This window comes from Pithys albifrons, chromosome 22, assembly GCF_047495875.1.
Source record: "Pithys albifrons albifrons isolate INPA30051 chromosome 22, PitAlb_v1, whole genome shotgun sequence".
NCBI lineage: Eukaryota > Metazoa > Chordata > Aves > Passeriformes > Thamnophilidae > Pithys > Pithys albifrons.
In genome coordinates this window covers 6,064,150-6,090,142 of record NC_092479.1, presented here as the reverse complement: position 1 = coordinate 6,090,142, position 25,993 = coordinate 6,064,150, and the positions used below count along the sequence as shown (strand labels likewise).

At 42.9% G+C, this 25,993-nt stretch overlaps 1 protein-coding gene across 6 annotated transcripts in view; it reads right to left on the bottom strand.

The window, feature by feature from the left end:
• Positions 1-7,260: 7,260 nt before the first annotated feature.
• GNB1 (G protein subunit beta 1) overlaps positions 7,261-25,993 on the bottom strand; it is a 38,491-nt gene continuing 19,758 nt past the window's right edge. For 5 of the 6 annotated variants that reach the window (XM_071575996.1, XM_071575995.1, XM_071575992.1 and 2 more), the window contains 11 exons: positions 24,475-24,526; positions 18,496-18,606; positions 17,862-17,900; positions 17,138-17,244; positions 16,657-16,720; positions 14,698-14,860; positions 13,905-13,971; positions 12,202-12,403; positions 11,317-11,533; positions 9,374-9,485; positions 7,261-9,026 (listed from right to left, as the gene is read on the bottom strand). In XM_071575996.1, coding sequence (XP_071432097.1) covers positions 9,379-9,485; positions 11,317-11,533; positions 12,202-12,403; positions 13,905-13,971; positions 14,698-14,860; positions 16,657-16,720; positions 17,138-17,244; positions 17,862-17,900; positions 18,496-18,552 — 1,023 coding nt within the window. In that variant the 5' untranslated portion in view covers positions 18,553-18,606; positions 24,475-24,526 and the 3' untranslated portion in view covers positions 7,261-9,026; positions 9,374-9,378. Of the gene's footprint in view, positions 9,027-9,373; positions 9,486-11,316; positions 11,534-12,201; positions 12,404-13,904; positions 13,972-14,697; positions 14,861-16,656; positions 16,721-17,137; positions 17,245-17,861; positions 17,901-18,495; positions 18,607-22,171; positions 22,234-24,474; positions 24,527-25,993 lie in introns of those variants that run through there. The other variant, XM_071575997.1, reaches the window with a different exon arrangement.

The following is a 25,993-nucleotide window of genomic DNA, read 5'->3' as shown; positions in this document are numbered from 1 at the left end:
CACCTTGCAAAGCATTTGGGATCACTGGGACCAGTTCCCGAGCTCAGCTGGGCACCAGGTGGCAGCAGAAGCCAAGGGCTGGTTCTCTCGAGCCCCTAGACTTGCTCTGCTCCAACAAACTCCCGTTTTGTGCTATTATCCAGCACCACAGAGACCGGGAGAGCTTTTCACGCTCCTCATGGGAAGATATCGTGCAAAAGGAGGTAAATCGATCAGTTATCGGTGTGCAGCATCTGTTCTGTGTGTGCACAGGTGTGCCAGCACACAGCAAAATCCACAGCCAAAAAGCTCCTGCTGAACTTTAGGGACTTGTTCCCTACATCTTATATTTTAGAAAAAATTGTTTTAGGAAAAAATATTGTATAATATTTTATATAAAATATAAAATACATCTGGAAGTTCAAGTACATTGTGTCAAACATCAATTTCCATCAGTGACCAGAAATCAAACTATTTAGGTATCATTAATGTGGTATTAAGTACACAGTGATGAGTACAAAGCCAGAAGCCAGACCCCAAATGTCCTACAAGCCCAGGAAAAGCAGCATTCCATGTTCACACATGGCCTAAGCTTCAGTTCCAGCAGCTGAAGGGCCTGGACCTGAGCACTCATGCAAGGAAAGCTCCTGAATAATGCACAGCCCTGCTGTGACTGAGTGCTGAAGGCACAGGCTCTGCCAGCATCCCAAGGGGTTGGTTCCAGCAGCAGGAGTGCAGGGAGCTGTCCTGGCAGGCTGGAATACAAATCAGGGGCACTTGCAGGCTGTTTCACCAGCTCTGGCTTAAAAATGGACCTTGCTGGCTTTGTGACATGGAGAAGGAGGGGGAAGGACCCAAGTGACTTTCAGATGGGATGCAGCTGCCCAGTTATATAATTTTCCAGAGCCCAGACAATTCTTTCATGGCCTGGCCTTTCTCCAGAGCTGGGTGTCCACACTGCACTGCACTAGAGCCTCTCCAACAACCCCAACACACCAGAGCTCTCTGAGGAGGAGGAACTGGCTTGGAAATCCCTGAGATGTGACTGCGGAGCAGGAACTTGGCCAAACACAGCTCTGGGATCATCTCTCTACCAGAATAAACTGTAAAATTAGGGATATTTGTGCTTCCTCTGGCTCACAGCCAGAGGTATTACAGCTCACACTTCCTCCCCCAGCATGTCCTGACCCTGCTGCCACCACCTCCTGGTGCTCCCTGGGGTGGTTCTGCAAACGATGGAAAGTGCCCAAATCCCTGGGGCTGGGCAGGAGGACATGGGGCAGGGAGGGAAGTGCAGAGGATCTCTCTTGTCCCCAGCACAGAAATGCAGGACAGGGGCTCTCACTCACCTTTACAGGACAAGGAGAAGGCAGAGCCAAACAGAGGAAACTGCTTCCCACAGGACTGGGATGAAATCCTTTGGGAGGTTTTGCCTTTTTAGCTGGAATGGTGCAGGCATTGAATTATCCAGGTGACAAAGGGCACATACAGGTTTGCCATTAAATGGTTCAGAATAAAGAGGCTTCTTTGCAAACCTCATCCTGCAAAAGCAAATAAACTGCTGCTATTGCCAGTGCTGCTGCTTGTCCCTCAAAATACAGATATAGATCAAAACGAACAAAATATATACATATAAAATAATTAAAATAGTTTATTAATAGTATATAAATTAGTCTTATAGTATATTAAAAAGTAAAACTAGTATATTAATTAACTAAACTTGGAAATAGTATATTGACAAGTTAAACTATTCAGAACCAACACGAGGACAGGAAGGTTGTGAAGTCCTTGGCAGTTGCACCACTAACCTTAACTGCCTGTTTTCCACCACAAATTTTAATTGATGAGGCTGTTGACAGAGTAATTTGGACTCTGAGGGCGAGGAGGATACAGCTGATACACTGCAAAACACGCCCAAGAGTTTTCATTTATTTTTGCAGCAGAGAATGAGAAATTAGCCCTGTTGATTCAAGCTCTGCAACTTGGAGAGGAACTTTCCCTTGCAGAGGATCAGAGCTGAGGTCAGAGGCTGCCTGGCTCCCAGCTGGTATTTCTGGTTAAGTTACTCGTGGTGTGTGGAGCTGTGACAGGCTTCAAAGAATGGGAATGATCCTTTTGCTTATGAAAGTTTAACCTCCAGTTCTGATAAGCTGTTCCTTGAAGTCTATCTGTAATTGCTCCATTTCCTGCCACCACGCCTGATGCTATCACTTGATTGAAAGAAGCCACGGGAGGAGGGAGATGGAACAGCTCAACAGAATCAGCTTTTAATTCCAGCATCACTTTTTAGAGCTGCCACTGACACCAGCCTGGCCAGTGCATGTCCCTCATTCTCCATCTGAGTGTTCTTGGCTCTTTGGCCTCCCTTTAGAATTCAGGCACAGCTCATTCCATGGGCAACTCTTTCCATTTCCTGACTCCAGGAACCTGGGACAAGACTGGCCAAGCTATTCAGGATGCAGTGGGTTAAACACACGTCTGATGCAAGAAGCAGATGAAATATAGAATTGTTCAATTAAGTGATGCAGTCATGCTTGGCAAGGCTCCCAGACCTCCCATTAGTGCAAACTGGTGTCCATCACTCCCAGAGCTGTCACTCCTTGAATACTTATTGTTCATTCAAGGCTCAGATCCCCACCAGGCAAAGGACAGCAGGTTTTTTCTCAGTTTAACAGCCGCCGTGCACCAAAAGGGAACCTGGAGGGGCTCAGAGGGAAGGTGGTGACCTGAAGGGGAGCTCAATGTCTCACTCAGGACTCCTCCCCTCACCTGTTTTTTGTTACTTTCAGAAAGAAACCAATGCTCATTTCTTCAACACAAGAAAACCACTAATCAATATGAGGCTGAGTTTTCAGTGGCTCCAGGAGATGGATGGCCTTCAGCTCCAGCAATTGTCATTTTAATATTGCTATTGCCACAAGGTGGGATGAACAATTGCCTCCCCAAGCCCTTCTGGAGAAGATGAGGTGAGGTGAAAAGACCCTCTGGGTATTCTGAGCACCTTCAGTGCACAAGAGAACACAGAGCAAAAGAACTTGCAGTTATAAAGCTTGAGGAATTTTAACCATCAGATGTTATCTCCCATTTATTCTAAATCTTCTCTTGTTCTTCCCAGGGGATTAAGCAACAGCTTGAGGGAGCCAAGGATCAAATGTGATTATTCCCATTGGACCTTGTTTCAGTTTTGCTTATAATATCACAGAAAGGAGATCAATAAAACAAAGATAAGGAGCTATGGCGAAAAATCAATGGAAGTTGAGATAAATATATGCAGTTACGTGTTATTCCAGCATGACTCACCCTGCCAGGCACAGCCAGGGGAGAGGGAGCTGCTGCTGCTGCTTCTCACTCACCAGGAATCCTTTTGCAAAAGAGACAAAAATTGAAGATTAGAATTCTATAGATCTTAAAATGTTTTGTTTTTATAAACAGGGGCTTGGAATTTCTGTGCTGGTTCTCTCAGACACAATAGGATGGATCCCAGCAGCCCTCGTTCCCACTGCAGAAAGGTAAAGGTGCTTCCCTCCTGGACAGCAGTGGGATCAAAGTGATCTCAGCAGGAACACCTTGTCCATCAAAGTGTCTTCATTAGCAACTCCAGCTCCCAATTCCTACTTGCAGCAGAGGAGTAAGGGTGGGAAGAGGAAGGATTTTGATCAGAGCTGTGACAGGGTGTCTAAAATGTTGAGAGGGATTTCAGAAATACTGGGAGAGAGGGGCTGGAGACAAATGAGAGAATTACTGAGGCTCTTCGTGGTCTCCATCCCTTATTTCCTCAAGCAGAGTTGGATTTAAAGTGTCCCAAGCCCCTGCTCCAAGCAGCAGTGGCTATTTTTAACCTCTCCATCTCCAGAAATGCTAGAAAAGAAAATCCCTATAAAAGTAAACACCAGGAAAAGCTTGTTTGGTTTGTAAGGCTTCATGGAAAATTCAGAACATCTTCAATGGACTCTGGAGACACAGGAAGGAGGGGGCCATGGAGCAGGAACACTCTTGCAGCCAAATTCAGCTGTGTCACACACGTTTCCTCTGCTCTGAGCACCCATTTCTGGGTGTTTTGTGCCACCAGATGGAGCTGCCCCGTTTGCGCTTCCACAGACAATTTTCCCGAGGACTCAGCTTTTTACCACTTCATCCTTTTCAAACAGGCTTTCCCCCCCCTTATCTCTTTTGCCATTTGAAAATCTCTTCCATTCAATGAAGTTTTCCTTTGGCTCTCCCAGCTCCCACTTCTCAGGGTCAATCAGAGCTCACTGCACTCAGCCAGAGCAAATGGCTTATGAATAATTAAAGCAGGAAGACTCTCTTTGTTCTATTTTATGACCAAATCGTCTTGGGTTAAGTCAGGAATCACTTGAATGAGTGCTGAGCAGGGCCTGTGTTTCTAGAGGGCAGGTTTTTAGCAGCCAGCTCTCTGAGCAATGAGAGGTTCACCCAGTTTTTATTCCCATCCCTCTTTTTCCAAGCTAAGTGACATCCTGGGTGATTTTACACACACAGTGATTATCCCATGCAGGAAAGTGGAGGCTTTTAGCGTTGCCATTTGAAGAAAAAGCTGAGCAGGCAGTTTCAGAATATTCAACTTGGCTTTCCTTCAATAAGCCTACTTTGAATGGACCCAGATTATCAAAAGGGAACCTCAACTCCTGCTCCGGGACCTCACAATTTGTTGGTATTTGGAGCTTTCCTGCATCCACTGCATTGATTTAACCCCCAGAGTAAGTGCTACAGGAGGAACCCTCCCTGGTGTGCATTAATACCCTCAGACATGCCCAGGGATGTGCCAGTCCTGCTCCATCCCCTGCCAGGAAATAAATGGGAACTGTACATTGTCCCAGCAGCATTTCCTGGAGGGAGGGAGAGACCGAGGGCTCACCTTGAGCAGCTCAGCCTGGAACAGCAACCCAGCCACCAGTATGGGGGTCCCAAAAGGGTTTGGGGAACCCTCATGAACAAAATTTGGAGGCCCCCAGAGTTTGAAGACCCTTTTCAGCCCAATTTGGGAGTCCTCAGTGTTTTAGGAACCCTTTTTCATCCCAATTTGGGGATCGCAGGTGAGGAGGGACCCTTTTCACCCCCAATTTGGGAGTCCCTGGGAGTTTTGGGAACACTTTTTCACCCCAGTTTGGGGATCCCAGGTGGGGGGGGACTCTGTTTACCTCAAATTTGGTGGTCCAAGATATTAGAGGTGAAAAGGGTCCCCAAAACTGAACATGAAAACAGTCCCCCCACAACACCTGAGACCCCTCAATTGGGTGTGGTCAGGATCAAACCCCTCATTCTCTCAGCCCAGGGATTCTGCTTTCCCAGTGGATTTCTGGATTCAGAGAACTCCCATGTGCCAGGGCCATTTGGAGCAGGAGTGCCAGGGAATGCACTAAGCATTCCTCTTCTAGAAGAGTGAAACTGAAATCTATGGTTCAATTTGTCCAAACTTTCTCATACAACTCTAAATTAGAGCAAATCCAACTTCTCACATATTTTAGGAGAATTATTATACAGTGGAATGTAATGTAGGGTCCAATCCAGCTCAGATCCATGAGCATCCCGGTGTTTAAAGCACAGGCAGACTAAAAATTCCTTGAAGAGAAGAAACACAGGTCATCACTCTGCAAAACCAGCCAACTGCTGCTGGAACCTGCTCATCACTGACTTCTGTGCTCCTTTCCCTTCCACTCTGAATTTCTGGTTACACCTCCACCAAAAAGTGTTAATCCTAAACCCACACAGGCCCCTGACTTGCTTCAGATCAAGTCACACAGAACTCAGCAGGGGTGACAGGTTTTATTATTCTTTATTTACTCTGCCACTTCCCAGAAAGCAGATTATTCTATTTTTAGCTCTTACAGGGCAGGATTCAATCAGTCACTTCAAGGGTGTTTCACGGCTGATTTAAAGCACTCCAGGGCACTTAATGCACAAAAGGGACAATGCCCAACTCGGGCTTGGCTTTTCCACCAGCAGTAGAGCCTCAGATCTTTTAAAAGACGTTTAATTCCCTAAATTAAAGGCCACGATGGGCACAGAAATTGTTCTAAGTCTTAACTCTGGGTACTGAGGTTGAGAAATGTCATCTCTTCCTTCATTCCTTCCCTGCAGTTCCACAGAGGGTTCCAACTCAATCATTAATTCTGTGACCAGCATCAGACAACTGTGAATTCTTTTTTTTTTAAATCACAAAGTTTCATATTTAACATGAACTCTCTCTGTGATGTCAGTTGCCAACTGTTTGCATTTCAAATAAATCACGAGAAATCACGATCTGGGCAGGTGTTTTATGGCCAGCAAAGGCATTCCCAGCACGGGCAGGACACAGGAATTGAACACCTGGATTCAGACAGATTGTCTGCCTTGATTTTATTACACACTGCACAAAGTCACACATGAAACGTCCATTGGAATAAAAATATTCCACGAGTGGAAAGAAACCCCAGCTGTAAAATTTGGAATTGCAAAAGACAAAATCTGAATTCCCAAATTTAAGCATTTCCAGCCCTGAGCTACTCACCAGTCTCGTGTAGTCCAAACCCCAACGCTCCCAGTTCATGGCTGCTGGTTAAGAAATGTCACCATCATATTTTCCATCCCCACAGCTTCTCAAAGCTGCTCCACTGAGACCCAGAATTTCCATGTTTGGTATGAAACCAAGCCATGGCACTGGAATTTCTCTTGGTTGATGCGAAATGAGGGAAAAATACACTTTTGTTTAGGTCAGAACAAGAGACTTTACTCACTAAAAATGCAAAACAAAACCCTCAAGTCCACCGATAAGGAGTTGTCCAACCAACTGCTTTTCAACACCTCATTTCAGGAATTTGCTTCTCTGGGTATAAAATCCTTGTTTAAAAAAATTACTTTAGGTAAAATTCTGCCTTGTGCAGAGTTTGAGCATGAGGATGGCACTGACTCCCCCTGCACAACACCTACAGTAAGGACAGCAACAACAACGAGCTGCTGGGGCCAGACCCTCCCATGGCAAAACCACAACATTTCCACTCAATTCTCTTCCTGTTACAGGACACAAAAGTTTTAAAACAAGTTATTAAGCTTTTTGCTTTGATTTCCTACTCCAGGTGTTACAGATGTCCAGTCACCTGAATCATGGTGGCTCCTTCCATTTGGATTTAACTGCATTAACCATTAACAATCCAAAACGTTTAAAAACACCAAACTGTTTGGGGACATCATTCCCTCCTCGTGCACCTTTATTTCATAACTCCAGTCCTGCCAGAAGCTGTTTCATGGGTTGAACAATAAGCTGCAAAACAGTTCAGTCAAAACTCATGTCAAACTGCTTTATTACATCTTAAATAACATTACATTTTAATATAGTATCTATCTTGCATCCAGCTTTCTTGAAGTACACTGACTTTAAAATTAAATACAAAAGGTGAAGAGGGATACAGGGCGTGGAGAAAGCTCTACAGAGTAGTTTCATGAAAGAGAGTAAGAGGGAATTCATCTTTTATGCCAAATCCAGGCCTAACGCACAATTACAGCACATTTTTGTACAGAATGTTGCAGAAAAAACAAAATGGAGAAAAGCTACTACTGCTGCTAGGAAGGAGCATTTCTGGATACAGTGAGAAGATAGGAAAGTTTAACAGAACAATCTGCTGTCCAAACACTGCTGCTTTTAACATTTTATTTGAAAAGAAAGCCAGGAAAACCTGCTCATTACAAAAATGACTCTGATCAGATGCAAAGGACTCATCCTGCAAGAGGAACTGGCTGTGAGGAACTGATTTAGAAAGAAGATGGTCGAGGTTCCCTCCTCCCACACCCCAGAATCTTTGACAGCGATTGTTTGAACAGGCTGTTTGTTTTTTTTTTGTCTTTTTTTTAAAAAAAAAAAAAAAAGTGACTTATCACGCTACTCCAAAACGTGCATAGCTTTGTACTGGAGTTCTTCATAGATTTATGCACAGAGTAGCAACAATAAATGAATACAGCGACAATGGTTACAGTTTTTAAACAGGTTATTTCTTCAAAGAAAAAACATCTACGGACTTAGTCCAATATGCACTTTTTTTAGCATTTTCTACAGCATGCGATTCTAAGAGTAAACCCACCCAATATGGCAAACAATCAAAAAAGGTTTGTTTTTTTTTCTCTTTAACTTAGAAAGTTCAAGATCATTATTTTCAAAACATTGATTTGTACATCATTTCATACACAAAGAATTGACTCAATACCCAAGTGTAGGATAGGTCTCTTTTGAAAACAGAGATTCCTGGTTGTTGAGACTTATAGGATAGTGTTAGGATATATAAACTGCCCTTTCAAGTGGACAAAACCAAAACAGATTAAAAAAATCAGTGTGGTGAAAAAGGGAGGGGCAGGAGGGACCAAGGATTGCATTTGTTATCCATAAAAGGTGAAAGGATTCTTTAAACAAGCATTCATTACCTTTTACAGCATGTGCTTGGTTACCTTACTGCTTAACATTATCCTATATATGCCAAGTTTTGTGCAACAATTATCTGTGATACTAGAAAATAAAATAAAAAAAATTAGGGACTAAATTTACAGCGTTAACAACCCCCAGATGCTCTGGGCTAGGACTCCCTTGTTTTGCTCAATTAAATACATAAAGAAATGTATTTAAAAAGGAAACTTGAAAAAAATCCTGCTACAAACATGACTTTAAAATTTGCAAGTGTGTGAGATAAAGTCCTTAACTTCAACTTGGAAACTACAGTGAAAGCTAAAACTGTTTCACAATTATGCTCAAGTTTATTTTCTGGTCATGCTTTTATGATAGTGTTTCATTTTTCAATTCTCAAGACAAAAAAAAAAAAAAGAAAAAGAAAAAAAAAAGAAAAAAAATGGTCCCAAAAGGAATGCACAATTTCATTTTGCTTACAACACAGAAATTCTTCTTGGAAAGGTAATTGTGCTCTTCATTTCAGCAACAGGAGACGGAGAAGATCTTGCCCTTTGAAGTTGGGAGGATGGGGTCCGAGTTAGTATGGTTGGATTGGATATGCTATTGTGTTTAATTTTCAACTGTTGGGAACTTCTTCCAGTCATGGAGTCCTCGAGTTCTGTCACACAAAAACAGTTATTTATTAGGAGTTGCACTTGGATAAACTGCAATCAAGTTCCCAGCTCTGCTCCCGCTGACGCATCCAGCCATTATCTCCCCATTTCACAACGCCACTTATTTACCAACCCAGGCTCAGAAAACAGCACAGGAGAATAAAGGATGGCAAAAATAGGCCAGCAGAGAAATGTCATTGCATACATTAAACTAATGGTCTCCTCAAACACCACAGTGGTTTGGTTTTCCCCTAATGTGAATGACACACCTGCAGCAGTGACACAGCACTGGCTGGACTGGGCAGAGGCACCCTGGGCAAGGCCAGCCTTAAGGAATGGGCTGCACACCCACCTCCTTCAGTTCCAGATCTTGAGGAAGCTGTCCCATGATCCTGTTGCCACTGCCATGCCATCATCAGTCACACCTAAGCAGCTGACACGGTTGTCGTGACCAGCGAGGACACCTGGAAAGGGAAGAGGTGACAAAGACATGGCATTGGTTTGAGGATTCCCTGTTTCTGTCCAAGTATCACCCAGGCATGTTTGGATTAGCCAACAAATACAGCCAAAACCCCTGCACAAACATGGCTGGAATCTTTAAATGCCATTGGTTTTACAGGCACAAACTCAGATATAACTGAGGGTGTTCACAAGGGGATAATTTACTACTCCCAAAATTTCCCTTGTATATTCCCCACATTGTGACCTTTACTGATCTCTTGAGTTGTGAAATCACAGCCCTGAAGATTCTGACAATGTCAGAGCAATAGATGTACCATAACCATGCTCTGCACAGCTCTTGCTATTTCCTCTCCATGAGGATAAAGATCAGTTAAATTTTACACAATTTTTACATGTGTAAAACCAGAAGTTAAACTGGTTTATGTTATGAACTCTAAAGCATTTTCCACCCAATTCAATCCTACCACTTTTACAAGCACTTACAAGACAGACTCCTACATACCATCTATTTGTCAATATGGAGATCTGCTACAATTCAATTATAGCACCATTAAAAAAGGAATTGAGACACTAAACAGAAAAATTAAGGGAGATAACATTTTCCTCTATCCCCTTTAATTTAACAGTTTCAAGGAGGTAAAAAGAAAACCTAATTATGTTCAAGCTCTTTCCAGTCCACAGCACTGAGCAAAGATATTCTTGATAGACTTGAAATTAATCTTTCTACATGAATTAGGCTGTTCATGGGACTCTCCCCATTCTACCACCAACAGTAAGTGCTGCAATTGGGTAAAACAAAAACAGTACCAAGAAGTCTTATATACTGGTGCTAAAAACAGAGCCACAAAGGTGCTTAATGGAAAATCAGGCATGATGGAAGTGCCAAATCTGCTCAGCAATCTGAAGTCTTGCCATGTTTCAACACACATTTTACTTGTTCTGATGAGAATAATGAAACATCTGGGGCCTAATTTATATATTTTTTAAATTTTTTTCGAATAAAAGTTTTCATTTTAGAGAACTGAAGTTAAATTATTTTAATCTGCAGACCATAAATTTCATACCCATTTCCTCAAAAGATAAACTCCACAGGTCCTTGTTTTGCTGGTTGTCTCTACAACTACTGCTACAAATACCAGGGAAAAAATTCTTGTGTATAAATAGCAACATTAACGTTGAATTGCTTTGAATAGTTAATACACAAACAAAGCCATAAAGACTTAAAAAAAAATAACCCTCCACACCAAACCCTTGTTTTTAATGGCAGTTTTCCTCTTCCCAGAGCAGCATTCCTGTGGATTTGGTACCATCACTGGCCAGCCTAAAACAGAAGGTGAGGCACTATCCCTAAGCAGTATTCCAGTGGATTTGGTAACATCAGTGGTTCAGAGTCAAACAGGTTATCAGAGAGCTCTGAAGGTGAAGCACCATCCCAGACCAGCATTCCTGTGGATTTGTTACCATCACTGGCCAGTCTAAAACAGGTTATCAGAGAGCTCTGAAGGTGAAGCACCATCCCAGACCAGCATTCCAGTGGATTTGTTACCATCACTGGCCAGCCTAAGACAGGTGACCACAGAGCCCTGAAGGTTGGGCAGTGAGTGCCAAGAGGTCTCTGCATAAGACTCAATTTGCTATCGCAGAATCACTGAGGTTGGAAAAGACCTCCAAGACCATCCAGTTCCGGCTTTGACTGACCACCTCTTTACCAACTAGACCATGGCACTGGGGCCTTTCTTGAACACTTCCATGGCTGGGGACTCTTCCACCCCTGCACAGCCTGTTCCAGTAACACACCAGCACCGTGTTCATGGCATTCCCCCAGCCCTTTACCTGCTCTGTCAGCCTTCAGCGTGTCCCACACGTTGCAGTTGAAGTCGTCATACCCAGCCAGGAGCAGGCGGCCGCTCTTGGAAAACGCTACAGAGGTGATGCCACAGATGATGTTGTCGTGGGAATAAACCATCAGCTCCTGGTCTGCCCTCAGGTCGAACAGTCGGCACGTGGCGTCGTCCGAGCCTGTGGCAAAGGCGTTGCCGTTGGGGAAGAACTGCAGGGGAGGGAAAAACACACAGGAATTCAGGTTTGATTGCTCTGTTGGATGCACCATGTTGTAAAGACACCTGGGAAAAGGAAGCAGCAAAGAAGAGGATATGACTTTACTGGTGGAGTGTGGGCAAGACCAGTGAGGAATCACAGAATTGATTGGGTTGGAAAAGACCTCTGAGATCATCAAGTCCAACCCTTGGTCCAACTCCAGTCCCTTTACCAGATCATGGCACTCAGTGCCACGGCCAAGCTCAGTTGAAAAACCTCCAGGGATGGGGAATCCACCCCCTCTCTGGGCAGCCCATTCCAATGCCTGAGCACTCTCTCTGCAAAGAAGTTTTTTCTGATCTCCAACTTCAATTTCCCCCGACAGAGCTTGAGCCCATCGTGCCCCCTTGTTCTATTGCTGAGTGCCTGGGAGAAGAGACCAACCCCCACCTGGCTGGAACTTCCCTTCAGGGAGTTCTAGACAGTGCTGAGGTCACCTCTGAGCCTCCTCTTCTCCAGGCTAAACAACCCCAAATTCAGAGCATGGAAGAACAACCAGTTTCCATTCACCACCTCAGCTCCTAAACTGTTGTTTAAGGAAACATGAAAACACCACAGCACGTGGTTGTTAAGAGGTGAAACACCCCCAGGATGCACCCCCTGTGCCCAGGAGATACATACACAGATGGCATTGATGTCAGACTCGTGCCCAGTGAAGGTTTGCCGGCACATTCCTTCTCTAACATCCCACAGTTTGGCAGAGGCGTCGCAGGCACCAGAAACGAAACACCGGGCGTCGGGAGCCAGGGACAAGCTCATCACATCTCCAGTGTGCCCAGTAAAGGTAGTTGTCTGCTGACCAGTTTCTATGTCCCAGAGAGCACTTGAAAGAAGAATTAAAAAGGCAAAAGTCAACACATTTGTGCTCCACTGGAAGGTGAGACAGCATTTCTTTCATAAACCTGTTCATGTGTATCAGTGCTAAAGTAAAACTCCATAAAGCATCAACAAGACAGGTATTGACAGTAGAAATGGACCTTTTTTTGTTGAACTGTTTGGGTATTACAGAATAATTGTGCATAGACCTTAAAACCATATTCAATTTAAAAATATTGGGGGGCTTTAAATTAAAAAACAGTGCAAAAAACTAAGACTGACACTCGTGGCTGTTCACATACAGAATTCCTGGGCCATGCCAGTGGCTGTTGTCCAGTCCCACCACAGTTTCATCAAAAGCAGCAGTGGTAAAGCTACAGCAAAGGCTGAGTCAGCATCTCTCATTTTTATAAACTCACTGAGGATGTGTAACTGTGAATTATGCCTGAACTTCAAGTTGCAAGTCAGCAAAACCACGACTACAGTGCTAATTAAAGAGTGTAAGAGCATGGAAGAACACCATCACCTCCTTAGCAAGAGGTCTAAACACTTAAGGAGAGTCAGGATTTTTAATTCCTGGAACTTCTCAGTGAACCAGACCCATCAGGGGCAGGTTTGCACCAGGCACACCAGGCCTGGCTGTACTCTGATACTGTCCTTTGAAGCTTGGCTGAATTCAAGTGATGTCAAGGACAAACTGTTATCCAGACAACTCCAGAATTACAATGATAATTCCTGAAGCAGCTGCTTTCACTTTTTAAAGAGTGTAATTTTAATAAAGCCTTTTTGGTTGGGGTTCTTTTTGTTTGTTTGTTTCTTTTAACACCAACACATATTTAGAAATGTTTTTTAGTTTAACCCCATATATGTTCAATACTCAGAATCAGGGAACTAATAAACAGGCAGGCAAAGAGACTGACACTGTGTAGGAGAGGTATTTATGAGACAACCTTTGCTTTAAGAGCTGCTGCTTGGGAGAACTGCAAAGCTTTTAAGAAGTAGATATAATAGAGACATCTATATGAAAAAGATGGAGGCCTTTTTTAGTTCAGAAGCCAGTATTTATGAAGACATACACCTACATTCTCCTCAAAAACCCCAGCTACTGTCACTGCAGGATATTTTCCAGGAGCTCTTTTGAATAACACCAAACTAAATTCTGCATTAGAAAAATCCAAATAGGACTTTTTAAGTAATAAATACTGAACACAAAACAGCATGAGGAGTCATTAGTCTAATACACTTAGTTCTGAAAGCCAAATAGTTTCAACAGTAAAAAAATATTCCAATACCATCTTAATACAGATAATTAGGTCAGAACGTGGGCACAGGTGAACAGCCAAAGTGAACAAACTTGAAGTTACTATTCAAAAGTGACATATGAGCAGGAACCATCACATTAAGCCTTCTGGGGGATGAGGAGGTTTATGAAGAACCAAGTCCCTTCCAGTAACAGGGCATGGATTTGCAAAGTCTGTGCTGAAATCACGTCCAAATGTGCCACTCACCAAGTGGTGTCGCCAGAGCTGGTGACGATTTGATTGTCATCCAGGAAGCGACAGCAGGACAAGTAGCCTGGGAACAGCAAAAAAGTGCACAAATGAGGCCAGAAATGACACTTCACGTTGCAAACTGGCTTGTTTGTGCTCTAAAGCTGCAGCACAAACCACTCTAAGCCCAGAACACAACAAGCAATTTTTGTATTTGAACCTCCAATGTGTTGGATAAAACGTAGTTTGGCTCTTTACAGCCCACACCCAACCCAGCCAGAGAAGGGGGCAGGAATCCACTGGCCAGGCTGGGGAGAGGGACAGGTGAGCCTGCACTGAACACAGCAAACTTTCTAAGAAACTGAACCTGAAAATGTGTCACCACATGCAGGAGAACAAACACCAACGACCCTGACTGTATCACACAATTACTGAGGAAAAATAAACTACATTCCTGGTCAGTACAGAGATCAGAGAATGTACACTGGGCATTTACCAACAGTGCCACCAAAGAACTTCATCTGAATGCTCTGAAGCATCTTCGTACTGAAATCCCACCTGCCAAACCATGAATGAACAGCTCTGATGACAAAATCAGTCTGCCTGCCAGCCACCTACATTTCACAAAGCACAAACATCTTCAGAAAATCCACACTACAGCAAAACATGAAAACCTGCAAACATCAGCCTCCAGCTGTGGGCTTTGTGCAGAAAAACTGCTTAAAAACATTGAAACCCAGGCAGTGTGCAGCTCAGGTCCTGCCTGAGAGGAGAAGCAGGTAAATTGTGGTAGGTTTTCCTGTGCACTCACCTGTGTGCCCAGCCAGCTCCCTGCTCACACGGACATTCCCTTCACGAGTTTTCAAGTTATAGATGGAGCAGATGTTGTCCAGACCACCACAAGCCACGTAGTTCCCGGAGGGAGCGTATGCACAAGTCATGACCCAGGAGGAGCGCAGGGGGATGGCGTGCACCTGCAACACAGAGCCCGTGGCTTTCCCTGCCCAGCAGGGCACCTGAGCACAGCCCAGCAGCAGGTTCCTCACCTGCCCCTCAGGACACCTTTCTTTGGGGCAGAAGGGCAGTAAGAAAACAGCTGTTTGAGCAGCAAAACTATTTTGAGGCTAAACGTGCACACATCGCTCGTCAGAGCAAGTGATGACGTAACTAAACCTCAGCTTTGCCTTTCCTGAATCCAGTCTAATCAGCAGTTTTGGTAGAAAGTACATTATTTCATTTCAGTTCTCTGATTACTATTGGTTTATTATAAGTTCAGGAAAATATTGACTTCCAAGCACAGTCAGCAAAAGTGCCAATTCCAGGCTTAGCTGCTGTGAATGAGCAAGTAAGGAAATCGCTGCTTCCACTGCCATTTAAATCCTTCTTTGGAAACACAATCAAGCTTCATATTTAAATAACTACTCCATGTTTCCTTGTCATTCTGTGCTCAAAGAAATTTATTTAGATAATTATGGAAGCTGAACCTGTTCTGTCTTGTTAACTCATTGTCTTCATCCCTCAAACTTGCTCACAACATCTGCAAAAAAGGGCTGATATCCTTAAAAATATGGTGGTGCTTCATGCAATATTAACATTCTTCCTGAATGCCTTAAGTAAAGATTTCTGTAGCAGCAGAGGAACAGACAGTAATCAGGGATCCTTCAACAATCAGCAGTTAAAAAACCCCCATCCTGTACTAAGCCCACAACCAGCTAATTTTTGGAAGTCTTCTACCAAGGAACTAATTGGATTATTCACCTTGAGCCATTTTATTTTATCATTAGGAAAAGATCGTATTTATGACAACACTCTGTTACTTCCAGTGTGTGTTGGACCTGCCAAAAATATGGCATGGATTAATTAGCACTGACATAAGAATTGAAGATACTAATATGGAAATCATGGTATGCAGTGAATATTTTATCATCTTTCAGTAGTTACAGTAATTTAGATGACATTTATGTGCAGGTTGGGGACAGAGGAGGAGGATGAAGACAAAGGGGAGCGGCTTTATTTTGAATTTGCAAACCATTTTATTACTCTTCAGTAGTTATGGATTCAGTTTTACAGCTGGGGTTCACCAACAATCCCAGCCTCAGGAGCTGCTGCTGCTGGTGTTTGCTTCTCTCTCCTCTGTAGCACATCATTTGCTCCAATGCATTGGCAAAACTGGTTTTAATGCTATCATGAGATAAGTTAGGAAAACTTATTTGAAATAAAGCCAGTTCCAAGGCCCTGTGCAGCACAGACTTGAGCAGCTCTGTCAGCCAAACTCAAAGGGGTGATGAGAAGTGTTGCCAGCCCTGGTAACAGTGGCCATAACCAATAAACACTGTCAAAGAGAAGTAAAAGTAACCCTGAGCTGCATCATGTGATTGCCCACACAGAGTGATGACTCACCATACATGTCAGGTCTCTCAGTTCTTAACTGCAGCCAACAAATTAATGTGGCTATGCCTAATTCTCTGACCCTTCTGGTCCAACCTGCTCATTACTGCTTGCTCTCTGTTAATCACTTTATTTGCAGTACCAAAACAAATCAGAACTTTCACCAGAATTCAGTCTCTCCTTGTTTTCCATCTGTGGTGCACATTCCAAACAGTGCACTGAACACACTACTATGCTCTTTACATACAAACTTTACTGGCCTGGTGAATTCAACATTTGGACTCAGGTCTGGCAAAGCAACACAGCCAAAATCCTGGCAGGTAACACTTATTTTTCTCCCATTTACAAGGGAATTACACAGCAATGTATCAGTTGGCCTTACCTTGTTTGTAGTATAGCTGTCCCAAATTATAAGTTTGCCATCCTGGGAGGCACTAACTAAAAGCCTAGAGAGGAAACAGGAGGAAAACACAATCATTATGGGCAGACAAGGAGGAAACACCTTTGTGATGAACATTGTAAAGAGAAGAGAGTGGAAGCAGCTGATCATCAGTGTCATTGGGTTAAAGACAACTGATAATGAAATTTCCTCTATTTCCACAGTTCCTCAGAATTCATGGATACCACAGCTATATTTTTCAGGCAAGCTGACCAAAGACTGGTCTTTTGGCCTCAAATTTAGATTGGAATTACAAATACATGGACATTAGAAGGAAAATAGTGACATTCAGTGTTTCCAAATTCTCTTGGCTGTGTGAGGTGTCTCAGAACTGCTGAGTTCCAGTGGTACCAAGTGCTGTGCACTGAACTTCCCAAAGGACAGAGAAGCCACATGAGCTGAGTTTGGCCTCCTGAGCACCCACCTGGAATCAGTCCCCCAGTGCATTGCATAAATTTTAGCCAGGTGCCCCCGGAGTGTTCTTCGGGTTCGCATCTGGATCCTGCCCACGGGGTCGATGTTGGCTGTGATCTGCAACAGCAAGGGGGGCTCTCACTGCACTGGCCTTGCCCCAGCAGCATCTTCTAACACACAGTTACATTGAAACAAGCAGTCCAAAGTCTCCCACTCAGGATTAACTGAGTTTTTTCCATCCAAAGTTATGTCATTCTGCATCATACATCTTTATCACATGAAAAAGCAGCCCTGTTGCATTTACAGGCTCTCAGAAATTACTTTGCTGAGGTCCTATCTTCTTAAGCCTTCCAGGATTTCAGACCTTTGATCTGGGTTTTATACTCTGTATAGATAAATGTGGCAGCCATTTAAGCAGGTTAACCTCAGCAGGCCTCATGGTTCAGATTATCAGGAGAACACAACAGTTCTGCTGCCATATCCATAGCTGAGCATTATTTTCCATTAAGCAGCAGAAATGTGCCCTGACTCACTCAAAGAAACCACTGCTCAAGGCCACTGCTCTCAGAAACTGGACAAACATGTACTTATTTCTAGAAGAAAACACCTAAAGGCAAAATAAAAAAATACAAAAAAAGATTCACTTGCATTCACCTTCTTAAACCATATTCTGCAGAAGGGAAGGAGACAAATTTTCCTATTCCTAATTCCTGTTAAAACTCTGAAATGCTTACCTGAGCCAGGGTGGCATCTGCACATGCTTTCCTAGCATCCTGCAAGAGAAGGAAATTAGAGAAATTGGAGGAAGTTCTGTACATTCTTCATCTGTTTTGCCAAGTTGATGAAGCACCTCAAGCCAAGGACCAGGAAGCATTTCTGCTTCTCACCTAGAGAGGCCCCATCTCACCACAGCATTAACATAAAGCACTGCCTGCTGTCAGAAACAGTGAGCACTTCACTTGGAAACTCCTTCTTCTTTTGGGAGAAAGGTGACACAATTTCCACCACAAAGACCAATGGAACTGCCTGTCCAGGCAGGCTGTGCAGTATCCAGCCTTAAAGACCTAACTGGACAAAGCCCTGACTAACCTTATCCCTGACCTTATTTTAAGCAAGAGGTTTCTCAACATTAGTCATTGTCTGGCTCAGAAAATCTTCAGTAAACACATTCATTTGGCCCTAAGCAATTCTGTGCATTGTTTATGTAGCTGGCATTTTCTAAGCAATATAAAAGACCAAAAAGTCATTTTCTAAAGCAGTTACAAGTGCTTGTCCTTCCTGCAGTAACTTTGACACTGTGGACACATTCAGTGCACCCTCTCAGGACACAGGGGTGACCCTGCAGCTGTGCTGGGCCATGGTACATACTCTGATTTGGTTTTTCAGCTGCTCAGCCTCCTGGCGTAACTGGTCCAGCTCGCTCATTTTCCTGTGCTAAAGGTTTGCTCCTCCACTGCCACCTCGGAGACAACCAGAAATCTGAAAAGACAGGGGGGCATCAGCAGGGTTAGCAGAAGTAATAATGTGAAATTGTGACAGCAGACAAGTCCTTTCAACCATTTCAAACAGCACTTTAAAATGATGGCAGGTTGATTTATAAACGGTGGAATGCAGGTGAAAACAGGTCTCTGAAATCTCCTCAGCATCAGATGTTACCACACACAAATGTGCTTTGCTCCCAGTCACAGGAAACAAAATAGAATTGGACTTATTTCTTTCCTTCAGCCCTCTTTCTTTGCTTTCCTTTTCCTATTTTTTTACTTTTCCTATTTTTTCTTTGCTTCCCTTTTCCTATTCTTTTTTATTAGTGTGTTTCTGATTCTGTTTTGTATAAATTCAAGTTTCCCAAGAGTGAATGAGGAAGTAACACCAACATTGGACTGGAAAGTCAGACCAGAACTAAGGAATCCTCCCAGCAGAGAATAAGCACCTCAAGTATGTACAGGGCTTGCAAACTTACTGTAAAAGGAGCTATTATAAACCCTGTATGGAACACAGCAGTTCTGAAAAAATGTTGTTCTGATACCTGGATAAAAGGAGATCACTCACAAATGCCATCCAGGACATGCTGGAATAATTGCTGGAATGTCTCCCTGAGACAGCCAGAAGGGGTTGTAACATTCATGTGCTGTCAGAGGAAAACCAGAAATCATTTCCAACAGACACTTTCCCCCTTCTGGGACTGTTTTCCTGGTATCCACCAGCACCAAACCAGTCCCATCCATCCCTCTGTCTGGCAGGAATGCAGAGGCTCCAGAAAACACCCATCCCTCTCCCTGCACCAACCTCGACTCTGGGCCAGAGCTCCTGGCCTGTTTCCCACTACAATAACCTCCAGATCTGTCCCACTGAGCACACAACTTGTCTTTAAAAGCCTCTGCTCCACAAAGACATGGCTGGCATTTTCCCTGGCATTGTACAGCTCCAGCTCAGCTGTTCTGAAACTCTTTGTTTTAAATTCTCTGCAGCTTGAGAGCAATATCAGATGCTGAAGGAACGTGCTGATCAAGTTTATCTTTTATTGCAGAACAAGATAATTGGCTCCCATTTCAAATACTACACAGAGCACCTGTTTATAAATAAATATGGGTACTGTGTTTTTAGAACATTTTATTAGTCAGAATTGACCCTTTACTAATAAATAAAGCAAATGCTTTGCTAGCAGCTTTACATATTATTCTGTTAAGATTTAATCAGCTTATTTATCTTTGCAAGCATGTGGGTTTTGTTTTCCTCCTAAAGCCCTTCCCAAGGAGAAAGATGAGGATAACTCCCAAGTTTTTATCCACTCACAGTAACAGAGAACACACTGTCAAGGCAAATTAGAGCAGTAGAACAAACATCACTGTCAAAAGAAGTTTCAAAACAGCTGAGACTTCAACATTTCCTAAATATTGCCATCCTCAATAACCAAACATATCTCAGAGCTCTCTCCATGTTAGTTATTATTCCTAACTGAGAATCTCAAGGAACAAATGCCAGATCTTGTCATAGCATCATTTACAAATTACACTACACTCTGAAACCCACAATATTCTAGAAAAGGAATGTGAGTTGGCTTCACTCCCAAACCCTCCTCACACAACTTCAAGGCCCTCACTGTGGAATTAGGTCTCCTCTTTCTCTCTTCTGGTTCCAGGGTCATTTCTAAGCCCCTTTAACATGGCTTGTTCAGCTCAGTCCAAAATCCAGTTAAGACAAAACCCATCCAGGGTGTTTTATTATCTTTCTTCTCTTTTGAAGGCTCTTTTGTTTCTCCAGATAGTCCAACTTTCTGATATCCAGTTCTACTTCAGCCACTCTCTGAGTTAATACATAAGCCCATTTCCTACTAAGCAAATACTGACCTTCCCAGACAAAGAATTTTGAGATGGTATCATTCCTATTTCAGAGCAAGAAATTACAATCCAGAACTTCAATGTTCTGCTCAAGGTCACAGCAACTCACTGATGGGATCATGATAAAGATGCAGGACACCAGAATTCCAGCTGCAGGTACAGGGAACTAAACTGAAGACTTTACAGGCAGCTTTATTTAAAAGTACAGCAGGAGGAATAATCTCATGCCAGTCAAAGCAGATACACTCTCCTTAAAATAGTGCCAATTTATTTTTGTGCACTATGCAACAGAATTCTCTCACATTTAAATGCAAAAAAGCTTCTTTGCTTGGAACAGGGAGAGGCCTGAGGAGATGAACCCTTATCCTTGGAAAAAAAGTTATATTAAGGAAGTTCACTTCTGAAACTCAGCCCTGTAGTTGCATTCTGGGTTATTTACACACAGAAACGAATCAGACAAGGTTATTTCATGCTCGTGCCTTATTGCCTGGCACAGCCAACAGCCCAAAAATCCTTCCCTGGCACAACCAACAGCCCAAAATGCTTCCCTGAGAGCTCCAGCAAAGCAGCCACTCTGAGGAGCTTTCTTTGAATGAACAGATTCAAACTGCAGCACCAACACTACAAACCCTTCCCTCCCACCCCAGGCAGAACCAGCTCCATCATCCCACAGTTCCAGGAGTTTAACAGCTCCTGCTGTCACAGCAGCTCCTGTGGATCCTGCCCTGCAGTCCCTGCTCCTTCCAACATTCTGTGTGACATTCAGGAGCTGGACACACAGAACCCTCAATGTCCTTCCCATCTGTAACATCCCAAGCCCAAGCTCTTCTCTTGGGCTTTGAGACACTCTCAGAGTCCCAAGTGAGCCCCTACATATTCCCAGCAGCTCCAACACCTCCGAGCTGCCTTTCTCTCAGCATCCATAGGAATTGTTTAAACCAGATTTCCACATTCCCTTTGTAGTCTTTGTTGTTTCAACATCAACAGGAAGTTCTGATTCCTGCCAACATGACTGAACTCACTCACACTCAGGAAATGAAAACCCTAATGAAGCCAAGGGCATTAAAATATAGGAGTTCTAAGAAGCAGACTGTAAAATTTATGGGACAAACAGCAAACCAGCTTGGCTGTTCCTCTATTTCTTTTATACTCAGTGTTAGACTAATAAATTTAAGGTAGAAATACAAGTTTTGTGGGGGAAAAAAAGGGTTGCATCCTCTTGTGTCCTTTTCAGCAATACTGTAAATCAGAGCTTACCAATATCTTGTGTTAAAAAAAAAATAACATACAAAGACCAAGAACAACAGGTAAGGTCAGGAAAATGTATGGAAAAGCAAAATACTTTTATCTCTTCTCACTCTTGATACATGGGAAATTCTTATACAGATTTATTCCTTTACAGACAGATCACATATCAAACAGTCTCTGCTCATTCCTTCTCTGCTCACTGCACACAAACACCATCGAATATCACAAAGAAATAGATTTTTCTTTCTTGCCATGCTCTGCAGGCATTTCAACCCATTTTAAAGGGTTTCTAGAAGAAACTGTATGCTTGATAAGGATGATTATTCTAGTCTGAGGGTTTTGAAGGAAGTCACTAAGTTTCCCAGTTAAACAAACTTCAAGAAAAGGGTCCCTCCTCAAGCTACACAAATTATCAGCTGTGCAGAAACAGAAATAGGAGCAGCCAAACCCGTTCTTACCTCCCTCTCTGGAATGTGTTAGTGTGTTCCTGAGGGCAGCTTTCTCAGGAATAACACACTCACTTCCCTGAACTCACCCAAGACCTTTCCAGAGGCTGAAGTGCTTAAGTGTCTCTGCTCTAAGCCTAATTCCCTAATCCTGTATATACCAGTATACACCTTGTAGGTAATTCTCCTCTTGCTGGGGATAACAAGATGTGCATTTGCAAGGCAGTTCCCTGCCCCTCACTACTCCAAGTGACCCAAGTCCTCAGTCTCTTCTTACAAGTTACCCAGAGAAGAGTCACTTTGTTCCTCTGCTTCCCACACAGGTAAATCAACTCCTGACTTGGCCTGATTTGTTACTTCCATGGGATTATTCAAATCACTCACCTCAAAGGAACAACTTTGCTTTTCTCTCACCTACATGAGCTGTATTTCTGTGTAAGAGGAAAGGTGTGCAATGTCCAGGCAGTCAGTTCTGTGTCCAACACCTTTGCATGAACTTTCTGAACTGTAAAAAGCCTTTTGGAATCTACAGAACTTCCACAAATTTCTGCAAATGGAGATACACTCAAGGAGCCCAGGGTAAGATTCTTATTTGAAGAATCACTACTCAGAAAACAGTGACAAAAAATTCAAAGGTGAGGGAAGAACTCAAATTCCTTCATTTCATTGCAGCAACTCCAATGTCCTTTCCCCAGCTCAAGCTGCTTATCCAATTAAGTCCAGTTACTGAAACCAAGGTGTCATTAATACTGTCACACTTATTTGTAGCCTGAGGCTTGAGAATTGGGAAGAGCTGAATGCAACTCATCCCAACAAATATTCCTGGGTTAAATATTATTCCTCTCTAAAACAAAGTCGTAACAGCAATGAGCCAGTGCTTATTAAACACTTTATTCCATTTTCTCACAGCATTCCTACAAAAAAAGAACAAAAAAGGAGGGAGTCTTTCACCAAAACAGATCTGAAATCACAGCTATCATTAAATCAAATATTTAGAATTTCTGTCCCTTGATGGCCAAACTCTGCTTGCCACAAGATATTTTTAGTACCCATTACTACTACCAAAAAGTAACATAATCCCACTGAGCCACTGTTGATGCAAAGTCTGGTAACACTGTGGGTTTAAAGCTAAATTTTATGTATTACCCAAGCACAGTAATTTCCTAAGAAGGTTTGGCAAATGCCCTTCCCCCCATGAACAGCCTGTCTGACATTTGTTCCCTCAACCCCTTCTCTGCCAACACAACAGAAGAAAATAAAACACATTTGCAGCCCCAGAGCCCCAAGTCTGAGCCCTGCTGGGGAGCTGAGCCCTGCCCAGCACTCAGAGCCACCTGATTAAATGGAGCTCAGCTAATCCAGGAGATGCCACAAAGCCTATTAGCAACAGGCACAGCAGCTTGGCTGTTTTCACAATGACAAAGGAATTACACACCACTCACTGTTACTTACAGGGAGTTGACATCAGATTGGCTTTGAAAAGATGAGGGGTTTTTTTTTGTTTGTTTGCAGATGTATTATATTGATTTTATATTTCTCTTTTATTTGATAGAAAATACAATGAGATCAGAATTGCTGTGGAACAGATTTGAGGTGTTCTCTCTCTCATTTATATAATCCAAAATAGAAGAAAAAAGCTCAGGGTGCCTTCAGATCCTGGGGATGTGGGTAAAGAAATAAAGCTTGCTGCCTGCTTTTTACAAACAGGTAAATATCTACTAATTGAAACAGATTTAACTGAGCAAATACTTGGCCAATTAGCAATGTTCTCACAGACTGAGGAGCCTCACAGAAATTGAAGTTATAGCCTGGAAGGTAATGAAGATCTCCATGTTCCAAGAACACTGGTAATAATTACAATTACACAGAATATAAAGGCTGAAACTTTTGGGTTCTGTTTAAATAATCCTGACACGCTGAAAAGAACATTATGACAAGAACCACTTTGCTCAAAAGAAATTTGGCCTTCTTTTGTCTAACATGGTGGAGAAGTAATTTTTCATTCATGAGAGAATGACTATTCTCATCATTTTATTTATTACTGTTCCCTGCCCCACTGAGATGAAACAGTTCCATCCATGCTCTCCCTCTGCTTTGCAGTTCCCTCTCTGACAGAAGGCAGCCACTCACATCTATTATTTAGCAGGTTTCCAGGCCATTTTAAAATCCTTCCTGTTGACATAAGGATACACATGCTAAAGGAGAAAACAGGTACTTTAGGCTTGCACAGATTAACAGCCAAAATTTGGAAGTGAACAGCTTTTTAAAAAGAGGATTTTTCTCAAGCACTAAAAAAAATGACTTTCTGTACTTACATTTTCTCTCACTGCAGTAGAAAGGCAATTTCTGCTGTCAAACATGTAAATTCTGGAAAAAAAGACACCAAAGCCAGAATTAGCATAATTATCAAGAAAGAACACTGATTTTTTTTCTAACAAATCTAGCAGAGATTAAAATACTATCAAAGCACAGACTAATTTCTGTTAGCTGACAAAGAGCTGGCCTGCTCACCAAGGAAATGGGCACTGCTTTAGGAACACCAACACAACCAGAAGACTTGCTCATGTCAAGAGGCTTTCAATGTTCTTTTCCCAAGAAAACTCTTGCAATCCTCAGACCATTAATTCTCTCCCCCAGAGATACAGAAGTCCATGCTGGTACAGAGTTTAGGATTGTAACACAACATTGTCTCACTCACACAAAACTGATTTTCGCTGCACTACAAAGTGCCTCATTCCCCCCCCCCAAATCAGCATTTTCAAAGCACTGGGACTATTTCTGCTCAGTTCTGTTCTGAGGTTCTCTTGCCTTCCAAGCACAGTTAAATATCAAGGTATGTATTTTATCAAAAGTTACATAAACCTCCTACTAACGAGCTCAAGTGAGAGCACACTGCTCTTCTAGAAGAGTTCCCACCTCAAAAAGGCAGATAAAGTATAAACTGACACCTCAAGTCAACCACACACCTGCAGTTTGGACCTCCATCAGTTGAACACACAAACTGGCTCTGTAGCAAGGGGAATAAAAGGAATTTTGGAACAATTTTTTCCTCTGGCAGCACAAAGCACTGTTATAGTTCCCCCCCAAGGTGTGAAACACTGAGAGCCACTTCTCCATCCCAACATCTGGAGCTGCCTCTGCCACACCAGGACAAGCTGTGGGTGGTGTCAGGGCACACCTGAGTGGCCAAAGCCACCGGGGCAGGACAGAGGGACTTTATTCTAAGCACAAAGCAAGAAGGTATTGAAGCAAAATCATCTTCAATCAGCAAGCCAGCCTACAACTGCACACACTTCCAGCTGAGATTCTCACATGTGTGATTTTACAGTTCACTATTAGCTGAAATTTCCTTCAGTGTCTGGTATGGAGGTTAAGCCACTTAGGGTTTGGATCATCCTCATCCAAGCTCATTTATAGATGAACAGTTTAATGCTGTGATTATGAAACCCTCACAGTGTAAGCAGTTTTGTTGCTGCCAGAACAACACACTCTTAGACATAAAACACTCACTCAGAGCTGAACTCCACCCCCCAAGACACAAAAACATGACAAGGCCATTTAAAGTTCTGAAAAAAAGAGCAGCTCTAGAGGGCAACCTTCAGAGCTCTGGACAAAAAAAAAAAAAACCACCAAAACTTTGCCCACACTGCAGAGATAATGAAATCTAATGAAATTCTGAAAGAATTACCTGAGATGTAAACAAGTAAATTTATGCTGGCAAACTAAGAGCACACAGAATACACAACAGCAAAGGCCAAACCACACACCATTATTGTCCTGTGCTGCACCCTCATTAATGCAGGAGAGGTGTTGCAGATTTCATATGCCTTCTGC